The sequence below is a fragment of the Lepidothrix coronata genome, unplaced genomic scaffold (genome assembly GCF_001604755.1).
Source record: "Lepidothrix coronata isolate B3197 unplaced genomic scaffold, Lepidothrix_coronata-1.0 Scaffold38, whole genome shotgun sequence".
NCBI lineage: Eukaryota > Metazoa > Chordata > Aves > Passeriformes > Pipridae > Lepidothrix > Lepidothrix coronata.
In genome coordinates, this window is record NW_016690218.1 from 4,492,785 (window position 1) to 4,508,681 (window position 15,897).

Sequence of the window (15,897 nt, forward strand, 5' to 3'; positions counted from 1 at the left end):
TTTAGAAGAGAAAGCTGCACTCTCCTCCTTCATATATATATATTTCTATAAATGAGTGGGCCTCACTACTCAGATATTCTAACTGGAAGACCTAGAAGTGGTCAGGAAATTTCAGGACTGCCTTGCAGAGAGGGGAGGAGATGAAAGCAAATCCCACGGCACAGGCTCTGTTCCTCTCGCCCCACCTCTGCCAGGAAGCGCTCCTGTTTCCCTGGCAAGCAGTGCAGCTGGCTGCCTTCTCCTGCGCGGCCAAGGGTCCAGAGAACAGCCTTTCCAAACTATTCCCTGGCTGAAGGAAGAAATGAAAGCAAGTTATTTTCAAGAAAAGCAGATTGGATTGTCAAACCCTTTCACTCTGGGGAGGGAAAAAGAAGAAGAAAAACGAATTCTACAAGAACTAAAAGTGTAATGGAGAAGAAAAAGCAAAAGAAAATTATACATTTTTTTTTTGCATTGCAGAGGAGTCAAGATTCACAGATTCAAAGCACAGGCAACACATTAAGATAAAGACAGCAGACAACACACAAATGCCAGAGACGGAAAGAAGTGAAAGTTTTAAACTCCATTAAAATCGTGCAATCTTTCCTGCTTTGTAACAGTAATTACAATCAAAATGATTTACACCCTGATGCAGTGTAAATCAGGAACAGAAAAGCACTAAGATTTTAAACCTTAGGAAAAACTGTAGGCAGGAGAAGTTGATGCCACTAGCTGCCTGCATGCAACAAACACACACCTGCCTGCCCATGCAAACATGCTCAGCTTTCAACTCCTTCCTCTACTTTTCACCATAGCTGGCCTCAGAAGCTCTCAAGCCACTTCTGGAGATCCCTAAAATGTTTTATGTACTGCATGGGAAATGTGTCTGCTCATTAAACCCAGAAACTACTACAGAGATGGACATGGAAGGATTAGGAGCTACAGAACAGACTGCACAGTACAATAAAGCTTGGAGAAGCTCATCTGCAGAGCTTTACCTACTGCTAGCCACAAATGGTGCTACTGTGGAATTTTGGCTATCACAGAGAAGATTAATGTAGAGTAAATGGTCATTCTCTTTTATACAGTAACTCGTAAAAAGCAGACTGCTCCCTGAAGATACTTGCTAGAGTTGCTCCAATTTAGTGTTAGGAGGATGGACTCAATGACAGTATCAACTCTTATTAAGTACAGATAACCCTACTAACAAGGTCCTTTTACTAAGTCTCAATTACTAGGATGACTTATGATCCGTCAAGGCCTCTGCACTATTTTTAACAAAAGTGAAATTTCTTTATAGGTTAAGGGCTCAGACCTCTGGGTGGGGTAGGAAGAACGTATCCACTAACTACTTTGCACATGGAGTCACCAACTGAGTCAGTGACTTGGAGGTCTCCCATGTCTTGTGCTATTGAACATGGAAAAGAAACCCAAAAATATTATTTGCCTTCCAAAATTATGGTTTCTGGCAGAAGAAGTAACCTCACAGCTGGAGTGTCTGGCCCCTTGTTTCTCTGAGGGAAGAGCTGCCAACACTACGAGCCCTAGATAACCCGTCACCACCTACTCTGCAGTTTGGAACCATGAGTGGCACCGCTTTCACCATCACAAGGGCCACCAAACTCTGCCAGGCCACATCTTTACATCTGGTTCCTGCTGAGATATGGTAACTCTCTGAGGAGCCGGTTTCTACAGAACCCTTATTTTATGTCCCTGGCATTTCAACAGAGTGCCAGATGCAGATACTGTTTTATTTTGAACATGGAAGCAAGGTGCTTGACAGGCAAGATTCACAGCTTAGGTAGAAGTGATCACCTCATGTTCTGCACAAAACCAAGAAGACCCAAAGAACTGAACACACATGGGTTTAGTATTATGAAGGAGACATCATTACAAAGATGATACAACCATGAGCTGAATCAACTGGACAGAAGTGTTTACAGAGAAAACTTGAAAGCATAATGGACCAACATTTAGTTTGCTGAACGAGTAGAAATGACACAGTTCCCCAATCAACAAATAAGACCACTCGGGTTAGAAAACTGTCTCTGAACAATGAAACCATAAGAATGCAACTGTAAGAAGACAAAATTAAAGTATGCAACTATATATTACCAAAAAAAAAAGTAAAACTAAAACTAATAGCTGCTAAGAACTACTATAACATCAGAAAATAAGAACTGCAGATAACGGATGAGAAAAAACAAACAGGCACACCAGCTTCATAGCCAAGAAACTTAAAGATGAGATTTACTTAAGTACTAAGGAAGCTTAACAGTGATACTCATCCATTATATGATAAAAACTGTTGAAACAGTAATACAAAAATATGAAATATATTTCCGTAGATAAAAAAGCCAGGCAAGCACAAGATGAAAATATCTTTTTTTTATTCCAGCAGCAACTCAGAAGGTCTTAAAACAACACTGTAAAACAAGCAAGACCAGATAACTTGCCTGAAGACTTTTTAAAGAGCTGTCCAAGGAGCTATCTTAATTATTAAAACTAGCTTTCAATAAATCCTAAACACTGAAAAATATCCTAAGAGGCAGAACATAATTGCTAATACACAATCCTAAACAGGCAACCTGTGATACCGCACATATATAGTCAGCTTTATATTGATCCCAGAAAAATCATGTAAAGCACAGGAATGAGAATCAGCTCAGAGAAACAGAGTATAATCCACACCAGCTCAAGGAAAACACTGGTCCAGTACCTTAGTGAGTGACACTGGTAGGCCTGTTGGTAAGACAACTCTTTTAATATAATGTACTTGGGCAGCTGCAAGACATCTAAGCTGGCACTACATGATTATTTCATTAGGAAACAGGAACAACAGGACACCACTAAGGCCAGGCAGTAAATGAATAAAAACCTTGCCTACAACAGTAGGCAGCAAACCATTATTGAGAGGTAAGCTTCTACCAAAGTCCCACAAGGCTCAATTTTACTGCACTCTACTATTTAATACTTTTATTCATCATCTGGAAGGAAACTAAATCCTTACTAACTGTAGATGAAATAATGATACATATGTGTCAGATAATGAAGAAGGTGCATCACGAAGACAGGGACTTGAAAACAGTGGCTTGAATTTTGAATTATCAAGATGTAAATATCAGTAAAATCAGTACGAGAATACAACTCTAGGACAGAGAAACTGGATCACACTTACAAAGTAGGAGATGCCATCCTGAGAGTCAGCACCTCTGAAAAGAACTTGGGGAAGAACAGGCAGAGACCCTGGTGGATAATTACCCATGCATGAATTTTAACTTTTCCTTGTAGAGCTCCTGACAAAGTTACTGCCAGAGTTAGATCCATACACTGTAATACAGAGCAGAGTCTGCAACATGCATGTAACTTGATAATGGCAGAGCCACTCTTGAAATAGTATCCAATACTGCTGTCCACAATCTTAGCAGAATAGGAATAAAACAGAGGAGTTTCAGAGCAAAACCATGTGAATAACTGAAAAGGCTAGAAAGTATCTCATGGAGCACAGCGTACTGAACTTAAAAGAGCTGTGGCTCAATCACAGTCTACGGATCCGAAAGACACTCAAAGTCAGATAAAGCAGCCCATCCTGAGCTCCTGGCTGGTAACTGCATGATCTTCCAGCAGCCATACCAGCTTCCTCTCAGCCAGATCAGTTCCCCCCTGCAAAATTCCATTTCCTGTGGGTACCTACACAATGCCCACAGATTTAACAATGGGTCTTCAAAATAGCACAGTGAAGGTTTAAACCAGATTCAAATGCTAGAACTTGAAGCTAAACAACTTAAACCACAAAGACACTCATTTCTAGTGTGTGTAATTAATCACTGGAATAATTTACCAAGCGTGAACTCCTTTTCAAAAATGAATTAATTCAGCAAAACTCAATGGCCTGGAATATGCAGGAAGGGAGACCAGGAATCCAGGAATCCATAATGAGGGCTTCCAGCCTTTTTAACTTTTCCATTCTACCATAACTCAAAGCCTCCTAGAGCAATGTCAGTCTCGTCCTTTCTAAAGTACAGAATGATATCAACCAGTCATTAGCTATGATTGTGAACAGACCTGGAATGTTATACTCTGAGAAGAACATCCCATCCTTGTTGAGATAAGCATCTTCTTCAATTGCAAGGCAACATACATGCTCATTCATAAAGCTGCCTGCAGGTCTGGCTGTCATTATATTAAGGCACTTTAACCTCTGTGACATTATAATATTGCCATAGATTAAATAAGAACCAAACCATTTGGTTTCAAATCCCAAATCAAATGTCTTGGGATGAAATCTCATCCCACCAGGTAGATAGAATACCAACACAGATAGAATACAAACCAAGCTTTTTTCTTTACTTGTTTTTAAAAAACAAACACACAAAATCCCAACAACCTGTGGTGGATGTTGAGTCCTTCCAGACTTTGAAAAGTACATGGTAGTAGTATAAACATGATACAAAACAGAATTCAGGACATTTCTAAACAGCAAAGCAGATTTACCTGCCACAGGCTTCATCTGAACAAAAGGTTGGGATTCTCAAAGGCTACAAAGGAACCACTCCTTTAGATGCTGCTTAAAACCCTGGCCATAGTGACTGCTTTTCTTCCCTAAACAATCACTGCACAGAATCCAGTTTCAACCAGAAAAAATCTGGAGTGACTTTACTGACTCAAATCAAATTGCTCCAGCTCTTCATCCATGAAAAAAATGTATCTCAAAAGTTAACTCATTATTTTGTGAGCCACTCAGAGACATATCAAGTCAGAGAGGCTTTATGTAAAACCACATGCACCTTCACGCTATAAGCACAGCTCATGTTCCCAAACTACTTGGCTTTCCAGCTTGTAAACTCAGCATATATCATGTACCAAACTGACTTTCAGAAATGGTTCTCCTGGCTCCAGCTCTATAGAGAACTGACTTTTAAGATTTTATTGGTAACATAAAAACACCTTGTTGGCTTAGCCATGACCTTTCTTTACAGTCCACTACACAGAGATTTGCCACATTCTTATTCACAGGCTTTAGATTAGTCCCTGCTCCAGGCACTGAGGTCTGATTTTGCACGTTTCTAAGAAGTGTCTGGATGTGGAGTGATGAGATTCTAGACAAAAACTCACTGTGGAGAGGATGATAAAGATGTATTATGGCATGTTTATTTACCAAGACCTTTGCAGTCAGATGGTCATTTATTTTTGACAGAGGGAGATGTGGAATACCTAAGAAGTACAGGACTTGAACTCATTCCTCCTTCCCTGCATTCTGCAGTTCTTGCCATATTGCCAGCATATGCTGTTCCCAGATGACATCTGCTATCAAATGATTCTATCAATAAAGCAAACTATGGTGTTTATTTTCAAAAGTGAGGTTTGTGGTTTTTTTTTTTTTTTTGCAAGGTCTTATGCAGAAGAACATCTCCAGTGGTAACTCAATAAAAGGGAAAGTACTGCATTACAGTAATACATTCCAACATATCTTGAAGATGTGGCCATTACCTGAAACAAAGGAATGACACTTAATACCTGACCAAAGACTTCTGCAGTCAACGGAAGGACTTCCAGTGTTTTCAGCAGGCTTTGGACCGGGTCCCTTAATCTAGGGAACATATTCTCAAAAGGCAGAAAAATGGAAAGGTTTGACTGTATCACATGTATAGCTGGCCTGGTGGCAAGTGTGCATGAGGCAGATTCCTTTCCAGACTCTACCTCAACAAACACACTTTCAGCCAGAGAAAATTAAGTCTCCCAATAAAGTGGGTAGATAATAGGACTGCAACTTGGAAGGAGGTAAGTTCCTTCAGACACATGATATTGTTATAATTCAGCCTCTGGCCACCTTTGTAAAGATCTCTTTTTCTAGATTATTTTGGGACTCTTTTCTTCCCTGATTAGCAAGGGGAATGTGAAACTTCCAAATACATGGCTCCTAGCATCAGGGAGGAATGCAAGCTGGGATGGGGGAATCCAGATTCAAAGAGGGACAGAAAGCTCAGGCCCCCACCAATCTGTTCTGAGTCCATCCGAACTGGGGCAAAGCTGATTCCTTAGCTCCCTTACTTTCCAAACTGTATATCCTGGCAGGGAGCCTCTCAGTTCCTATCACATCACCAGATCAGAACAGCAGATTTATTTTCAAGAAAGCTGGAACTTGTTCCCCACTCACAGACCTAAAGATGTATGTATGTCTGCTGCAATAGCCTGCCATTGTAGGCTGGATAAACACGCAATGAGTGCAATAAATGAAACGTACAGATATCTTTCAGCATACCTCAATGTTGAAATGCAGCTACTTCACTTCCAAAGCGTGCATCAAGAAAAATTTGAGCATAAAGCAGTGATTGGCACAAGACACATACAGCCCTTGCTCTGCCAGGGAGGCCCAGAGCCAACTGCAACAGCCAAGAAAACTGGGCTGGATCTCTCGGAGATTGGGCGAGAACAAGAACATCAAGGATCTGCATAGATCCAACACACCTCCAGACTGTTCACAGTGTCCAATCAGGTTGGAGAATACAATTTATCATTTATCCTTCCCTGAAGGCATGAACTTGAACGAAGAAATGAACTTCAAGTACTGCATATGCCAATGGATCTGAACCCTGGTATCCATAAATTTTGCTTACTAGGTATTCACTAAGTATTCTGTTTCAGTATTATCCACTCAACCGGATCAATTCCTGCACCAAAACCTCAAAGCACAAAGGCCAGGAATTGTGATGCAAAGGGCAGAGCTGTCCCTCCACAGTCACATTCATGGGAGAGCAGAGACATCTCTCACCTTCCATAGAATCACAGAATCAACGGGTTTGGAAAAGACCTCCAAGATCATCAAGTCCAACCCCTGATCCAACACCGCCATGGTTACCAGACCATGGCACTAAGTGCCACATCCAGTCTCATCTTAAAAACCTCCAGGGACGGTGATTCCACCAGCTCCCTGGGCAGCCCATTCCAATGTCTGATTACTCTCTGATTACTCTCTCTGTAAAAATTTTTTTTCCTAATATTCAACATAAACCTCCTCTGGCACAGCTTAAGACCATGCCCTCTTGTCCTACTGCTGGTTGCCTGGGAGAAGAGACCCACGCCCACCTGGATACAACTTTGCTAGTCTGGGCCACCCATGAGACCAAGCAGAGGTGGGACAAGGAGCAGCATTCTGCCACAGGCTCTGGTGAACACTAGACGCTGACCACGCTGTGCCTCATCGCCACTTCTGCCATTGTTTCAACCCACTGCTGCATCCGAAGAGGCTAAATTTGCAGCATCGTTTTTACATGCCATTTGGAAGATGGAAAGATTTGCAAGTGTTCTTCTTTCAAGTATACAACTTGGCAGTCCTGGAGAAGATCTTTATGACTGTTTGTCCAAAGCCCAAAAGAAGTAATTTTATACGTACTGGACAATGCCCACTCAAATAAGCAACAACTACTTTGTGTTCAATTTGGGGTACTGGAGATCACCTGTAATCACAATTGTGAGCTCAGGATTAGTAAGTATCATTGTGCAGAAGCCTTTATCAAGTATGTGATTGTGAGGTACTCTCTGACCAGTTCATAAGAGTCAGTGCTGCTAACATCTATTAGTTTCTCAACCTTCTTCGTACAAAGTCCACCCACAGGGTTGGGGGTTTCTGTGGACTGGGTTTTTTTTCCACCCCAAGGAATGAAAACCAACATGTTCTGATTCCTATCTTTCAATCATCACTATGGGTAAAGATATGCTACCATCACTATTTCAGCTGAGCTAGCTGATGAATTGCAAATGCTATATGTAAACAAAAACAAGTAACAGAAGGAACTTCAACAGGCTTAGCTCGAGTTTAAAATTCAAAGCAGGGGTTTAAAAGAGATGAAGCCAGGGAAAACATTGCATACTAACACCAGCCAAACAGGGAAAAATAACCAAGTTGTAAGCCTGAAAAACTGAAATGGAAAGAATGACAGATTTACTGCTGCATTTGATGCACATAACCACTGATAGACTCTCCCCAGGAAGTGTTGAAATTACCATCACTGAAATGAATCCAGAAGCTAAAAATTAAATTATCTTTCCCAGAACATTCCAATTTGGGCTTTGGCAATAACAGATGTTTTAATGCTCTTGAATATACGCACGCGCGTGTGTGCACGCATGCACACACACACACATACACTTAAGTACAGTATCCTCTTTCACGCAAGACCTCCCTCTTAGCTTTCACAAAGTCAGACTGAACTTACGGTCATTCTGCAAAGTCTTTGCTTCAAAGTCTCTGCTCAAATGCACAACTGTCAGATTAAGCAACCCATAAGGAGTCTTACAGCAGCTCCAAGTTATGAATGAATGGTTATTTGTGAACTTGCCTGTCAAGACAGATGCGGTATTTGTCAGTGCAGTGTGGGTTAGATATGATGGGAAGGAGCCAAACAAGCAAAGTGAAAGGTCAGTATCACAACATTTCCCTTCCCCACCCCTCCTCAGTTTGCCTAAAACTATGTCACAGCTTTTGCTGAAGTCCAATACAGTAGTCTATTTTCATGCGAGTTACCATGCTTATTTGAAAAGAAACATTCATGCATGAAAAGCAAAAGAAAAATGTGTGCAGAGGAAGAGAAGAACGGGAACATTTTTGTGCAAGAAAGTTACAGCACAGGGACAAATCCAAGACTGACAGAAAACAGCACATCTTTAGAAATATGGTGATACTTGAATCAAGACCACCCTGTGGAAGTTGAAATATAATGCACTGTTTTTCTTGTTTTAAAATGTAATATTACAAGGATTACAAGCAGGTTAATTCCTTTTGGAAGGGACATCTAGTCCAACCTCCAGCTCAAAGTAGGGTCAGCTTTGAGGTCAACTTATCTTTTATAATTTATACAATTATTTTTAATAACCTCAAGTCAGCATCACGCTCTACTAGGTCTTACATAACAACACAAAGAGGATCTCTCCCTAGGGTTCATTCAGTGGGGAAAAGCTCAGCTCTACAATAAAGATCCCGAATATTCAATGAGCATCACACATGAAATGAGAAGGAATCCTCACTCACTGTCCAAATTAAATCTTGAACAAGGGAGAGATGTTCTAAAGATCCTCTCCACACTTTCTGCTGTAAATCTGCTGCAGGGATGCCTGTGAGGTCTAGCATCTCCTGGAAACCAAACACAGATGCTAGAGAATACAAATAACACCACAAGATATATTTCAGTGGAGCCTGTCTCATCACAGTGAACGAGCAGTCTCTCTACACTGCTGCCTAAACTCATCCCACATGACCTCCACCACGAGGAGCCAGCAGCTTTCCAAGTGGCATGTATGAACTGCCACATGGTTCCCTTTGGAAAACCTGACTGGTTTAAAGAATGCTATGCTACCCAAAGAGGCAACTTCTCTACTGTGGACCAACTTGCAGAGCACCAAGAATACGTAAAAACCTGCTCACCAGTCAGGTTTACGAAGTCAGGTCTAGCACTTCAATTCTGCAGAGCCAATTCTGTGCCATTCAAGCTAAGAGAACCACAGTACTAAACAAGGTTCATGAGTCATTCATAAATTCAAAAACAACTGGTCACACTGGAAGAAGATAAAACACAACCCTTGACGCTGGTTTTTTTCCCAACATTTTATCCTCTTGTTACAGACAAATCTTTGACTTTCTCCTCTACACCTTGCAGCTGTATGTCTTGTACAGCTGGGTGCCCAGCTGCAATCACTTAACACAGAAAAGACAGCAAGAACAAGCATGGGGGGATGTTTTAAGAAGAAACATAGCTGCTACAGATTGACTACTACAGGGAGCCAACGGGCAGTGATGCTGGAGCTAGGTACCTACTACTACACATCACAGCTGAAGGGGAAACAAGCAACAGCCTGTGGTGGAAGGCAGGGTGCAAGCTTTCCCTAAACAAATGACCAAACCAATCCTTTTAATCTAAACAAATCAGCAGAAACATCTGTAACACAGTATTACATTAAATAATACCTGGGGAGCATATCATCCTCAAGCTAAAAACTGCCTGCTTGAAAATGTGCTGCATGTGGTTTCACAACAGGAACGGAAACATTTGTGTGTCTTCACTCATGACTCGTCTTGTCACCATACCCTGGGGTTCCTCTCTTTATCTGTAATACAGAAGCAGTCTAGCACATCAGTGCAAAGGCAAAAGAAGCCAGCTGCCCAACAGGGAAAGCCTTCTTCAGGATCACAGGAGCACTGAAGAGTTTCTTCTTTCCTCTGTAAAAAAATCCTGTAAAGCATTTCCTTCTCACTGGGCTCTGATGCCCAAATAACAGATTTCAACATAGTGAGAGGGATTTGAACTGTCTGGCTTTGTTCATCCCTGCAAATGTGCCATAAACAGGCCCCGATTCAGGAAGCTAATTAGGCATACACAGAGACTTAATGCTAATGAGTCCACTCATGTGTGTGAAGCTCCGTGCATGTTTCAGAACTGTGATGAAGAAGCTCACTGAGAATGACAGCCAGTTCTCATTCATCTTTTTGCTCAGCTCCAGTGCAGACAGGAATCTCAAACTGACAGCAAAACGGTGGAAGTAGTAACTTCAAAGCAACACAGCCATTCTGATGACCGCTACTGTTCTCATGCAGAGCATGGAGGATGAGCCGGGCTAAAACCAGTAGCTAATGAAGACGTTGCTCTGCTTTCTTCCCTCAATCACCTACTCACACCTTGTCCTGCAAGTGGAGCCAGCAAGAGCAGCACTCAGGGCACTTCCTGCACATCTCCAGCCATGAGCAGAAGAAAAGGGCACATTTTCAGAAAGGTCTCTGGGACAATAAAACATTCACACTGCCAGTGGGCTGGAGGGTGGGGAGCATTGGGGCAGTGCTGCATATTCACAAAAACTGGAACGGGCTGCCCAGGGAAGTGGCTGACTCATCACTTCTGGAGGTATTTAAAAGTATAGATGTGGCACTTAGGGACATGGCTTAGTGGTGGATTTCACAGTCCTAGGTTAAAGGTTGTACTCAGATGATGTTAAAGATCTCTTCCAACCTAAATGAGTTCATGATTCTATCTAACCTTCTCACCAAATTACAGTGAAAAATGCCTCTAAAACAGACACCAGAAATAAACTTAAGGCAGGTTTCAGAAAGGACTTGGGAATATAGCCCTATGTTTCTGTCTTGCAGTTCATCTGACCTTGCAGTGTTAAAGACAGTGGTCTTTAGGTATTTAGCTTTTCTGTAGGCTTCATCCTCTGGAAGAAACTCAAGGACCATGTACCATGCCAGACTGGCTCTCAGACCACCCCCTGCTTCCCAGCTTGGCACCCTGCTTACAGCAAGTGGATGGTGATTCAGAAGCCTGGCAGGAAACACATGTGGAGCTCCCCTTCATTAGTGCACTAGAGCATGTTATTTTATTATCCCTCCTAGTATGCAGAGGACTACTGTCTAGAAAATTACCCTGTCCCTTTTTAAAGCCATTTGCAACTTCCTGAGTTTTTTTCATAACCAATTAGGAAGAATGCACTAGGTGCCATTCATGAAAAAGGAATAAGGAACTGTTCCTCCCATGTTTCTCCTCAGGAAAGCCTTCACATTGCTGCAGGTACGAAAGCATGCCTGGCAAATGCCTCCTACAGGAGGTACTCCAGAGCACAACCATAGGTCCAGCATAGCTAGATAGATTAAGCTCTGTGTTATGTTAAATGCAAACACAGGTGAGCTGTGCAGTTGTAGTTGTTAACATCATGATAATGATGCGGCCAGTGCCAGCAGCTACGTCTGCACAAGCAATTCTGGTACCCTGAAGACAAGGAACCCACGTATGTGTAATTGCCAGTAAAGTGAGTCTCTGTTGATAAAGTAGAAACATGTTATTGTGCTCTGCCAGCTTATAATGTTGTCTTTCATGAGGTAAATCTTCCACAGAGCGATGGCCTATGTAAAGCAATATTCATGGTATAGGGCTCTTGAGAAGACTAATCCTAACACCAAGTGCAGGCTGGAATCCATGGAGGCTCCTTCACACTAAAATGTGGCATGGGTAGCCTAAAACCCATGCAAAACCAGTCCCAAAATCAGAAGAACTGTGATTTCTAAGGTTACTGACTACATACAAACCTCTCTTCAAGAATTCAGAAATTTAAAAATTTACCTGCATCGGCCTTAAGCCATCAGTACCAACCAGTTCATTGACTGTGGTAAAAATTGCTTTGAGTGAAGATGATTGAACGGGCCCCTGCCTTCGCATACATGTGTGTGTTGCCTATTTTTCTCAAGTATCCCAGTTATGCATTAGCATTACAATTCATAATCTTTAACTGTGTTGGCATTAAATTTCTGTTTATTATCAGTGCAATGTCAATCGTCACCTAGCTGAAGTATCAGGGCCTAGAAATTCTGATAAGTAATAAACTTCTAATGTTATCCAGCTTTCACAAAAATCAGTTTTAAGCATTTACTGAGGTAACCTCTCCTGGGCACAAAATTCCCAAGAACTCTTTCATGTTGTGCTCAGCTTCCATATCCCACCTTCCTTTGTAAATTGGTCTGTAAAAAACCTCAAATTCTGACTGCTAACTGGACTTAAAAGAGATCCAGTCTTTCAGTATCTAATGCATACTGTCGTAAACATAACGCAAGCAGGAATGCTTTTCAGACAAAAGCTTTCTATTTTTTCCAAATGTCTCTGTAGTATTTTTTTCTGCCACTTCTTTCCCATCTGTTGCTTACAAGTCCGGCAGTCCCTGACTTCCTGAATTTCCAGGTATATTCCAATGTGTCCTTAACCTCATGTGGACTGTCAAGCCAGATGCCCCCTTACTTCCTCAGTGCAAACTATCAGTAAACCTTAGCACAACTTTAGTTTGAGCCTTAAACTAACAGCATGTGAAAAGATTAATATGAATAATTTCAAAACTAATCAGATCCCTTCTTTAAATGTTGACATAGTATTATTTATATCCCATAAATACCTTCTTGACTAAAATTCATCCCAGGAGATTGGCATCTTGCCAGTTCTATTCATATTTACTGTATTTATACAGTACAGTTGGCCAAGGATAATATTTAAGACAAAATATGCCTTAGGGTATATACAATATCTCTTATAGCTTTCCTTTTAAATCTCCTCATTGCTAAAAATATTTAGTCTGAACTTTACAAAATGCCCCACAAAGACCTATCAGCGATCTGTAGTGATATATTGCTGACTATGAGTATAATTAGAGCATATTTGTAATACTTGGGTTGTAGTCAGTTACTGAACGCTAACAACTTGTGGTAAAAACTGAACCACTGATCTTTCCCATGCCTGCGTTCCAGCAGCTTCTGACCTTCAGTGCATTCACACTGATCCCCTTCCCTCTCCTGCCTCCCTCCAACACAGCAGAAACCATAGAGTTAAAAAATTCACTCTGAGACGCCTAGGAGAAAGTGCCTGTGGCTGCCAGAGCTGTGCTTTCAATTTCTTCCTTTAAAATATGGTGGAGCAATTTCTTCCTTACTGTCTTTTTTGGAAAGGTTCGCTCCATCCAGCATAACTAGAGAGCAGTGGAAAAACAGTTAACCTACTTACTCTGATGTTAGCGACAGCCCTTGCACAGTAGTGCCGGATCTACTGCTAACTGGCCCTCCGATCCCAAACGTCTGATGCACTCTGTTGGTAGATACCTGCAATCTCCTTTGCTCTTCCAAAGCCTCAATCGATACTTCAGAAGAAATCTGGCCTCTGACAACATTTTAAAAATAGACGCTTTTTTGTCAAGACCATCCAAGTCACACACCACAGATATTTTAATTTTCTGGAAAGTATGCAGCTCTTGGTTCTTTGTAGTTTGTTCAAGCAAGGAGAAAGGACAGATGTGCTCAGGATGGATGCATTTTACAATTCTAAGAGACTTCTTGTTACCGGGTCAACTCCACAAGCCAAGGCACTGCTATTGGTCTTCCTAACCTTTGCCCATAGGTGTTCCTCTGCCCTGGGTATGATCTGACAGGTCTCAAAAAGATACAGTACACCAACGTGGAAAACAGACATGACTTCTGTGTTTTTGCTACAGCTATGAATTATACTGAACCGCTCTGCTCATACCCACTTGGCTCCAAATGTGCAGTTTTTTTTAAAAAAGAAAGTATTTCTTCCCCAAGGGTAACAAGGGCGGAGTGTATTTATCATGGCTATTAAGGATGGTGCCATAATTACAATAATAAAATGGCTCTGAGTGCCAGGATGTCCTGTACCTGATGTTGTCATTTAAGACTAAAGGAAGAAGGGAGGCAGCTGCACAGAGCGTGGGGTTCAGATACCTTGGCTGGCATCCTAGGACTATCACATGCAAGACAGAGCAAGCCCCAAAGCTAAACTTGCTAAACTAAAAATAAATAAGGGGAAAATGCAATTAGAAACTCTAGGATAAAGTTACCAAGATGGCTGCATTATCTATTTAAGCAAGAGCTATGAGCTTTTCAGAAACAGACAGCAAGTATATAGGGCATCAAGTGGTGGGGGAGGGAAGAGCTAGAAAAGCAAGCTGAATGAAAAGACAAGGGACTAGGGTTCAGATATGTGAACGGTGAAGTTATTTTCTGCTTCTGGTATTCCACTTTCCTCGGTATGATGATGATCTAGATTCCTTTAAGGCAGTGCGGTGCTTTTGCTTTCTTTTTTTTTTTTTTTTCTATGCACTTAAGCTTCACTACCAAAACAAAAAGGCACGTCGTTATGATTATTAATCATTCTAAGTGGATTTGGTCAGCCCAGAGCATTTGTATCCCCCCCTTTTTTTTTTTTTGTGCAAAACGTGGCATGGATCACCAGAAGGTCGTTAAAAACAGCAAAAGGCAGACGGGCTGAGGCAGGTTCCAAGAACCGAGGCTACTCAGAAGGGAAAAGTTTTTCTGTACCTGAAATGAAAAGTGCCCATGAACCGAAAGGGGAGGCTAGTTAATGTGGGAAGAGGAGGGAGGACGTCTATGTCTCTGTCCTTGCTGAGCACCAATCTGAATAGCAGTCTGCGGGACACTGTTCTGGAGGGACGCAGACAAGACGAGCCGGCGACTTTTTTCTCTTTTTTAAGACCTCCTTTTCTTTTCGGTTATGGAGAGATGGAAACCTGCCCGTTCCAGACACTCCAAGGGAAACAAGAGCAGTGGAAAGATATTGGCTCTTTCTGGAAGCTGTACACGGGGCTGCCGGGGAGCTAAACCCGGTGCTGGGGAGGGAGTGGGACCCTGGGCGGGGGGGAGCTCTGTTCAGGTACGTGGTGGTGGGCAGCAGAGGCACTTTGAGGGATTCCTGGCTGACTTCAAAGGGGACCGGAAACCTCACGAGTCTGGGGGAACAGGTGACCACCCCCAACGCATCCACCCAGGCATACGTATATCCCACCACCTGAATTAAACCCTAGAAGCCTCCACCTAAGAGATGCTGAGGATGAGAGGAAGCCGAGCGAAGAAGGCACGTTACGATGCCTGGGGCTGCTATTTAAAGGTGCTGGGCACCGCTAAGCCTCGGGGGCGAAATTACGCACACACGCACAAACAGAGACGACTTACTTTCGGGGTAACCAGGCTGCATGTCTATTTTGTAAACTTCTTTGGCATAGTATTCCTCGTCGCTCCTCTCTCTCTCGCAAGTGGCAGCTCTGTGGTTGGCTTTCTCCTGCAGCAGGTCCCTGGTGCTGTTGTAGATGGAGATGACCTCCGGAGGCACCTCCTCGGGCTCGGGGTACTCGTCCGGGGGACTGGTGAGCTTGAGTTTGCTCAAGATTTGCCCCCGGATAGCCTCGATCCTCTTGCGCATAAACTGATCCATGTCGAGGGTGCTGCAGGTAGACAGGCTGAGAGCCACGGTGGCCAGATCCACTGTGAGGAGCACGCTCAGGAGATAGCAGTGCATTTTAAGTGTTTAAATACAGCGCCCCCCCCCCAAAAAAAAAAAAAGACAACAAAAAGAGAGCAATTATAAG

The 15,897-nt window shown here is 42.4% G+C and overlaps 1 protein-coding gene across 1 annotated transcript in view; it reads right to left on the reverse strand.

Annotated features, from left to right (window-relative positions):
- The window catches only part of TGFB2 (transforming growth factor beta 2), a 61,268-nt gene extending 45,388 nt beyond the window's left edge, over window positions 1-15,880 (reverse strand). The window contains exon 1 of the mRNA XM_017812859.1: window positions 15,485-15,880. Coding sequence (XP_017668348.1) covers window positions 15,485-15,827 — 343 coding nt within the window. The 5' untranslated portion in view covers window positions 15,828-15,880. The remainder of the gene's footprint in view (window positions 1-15,484) is intronic.
- Between the last annotated feature and the right edge of the window lie 17 nt (window positions 15,881-15,897).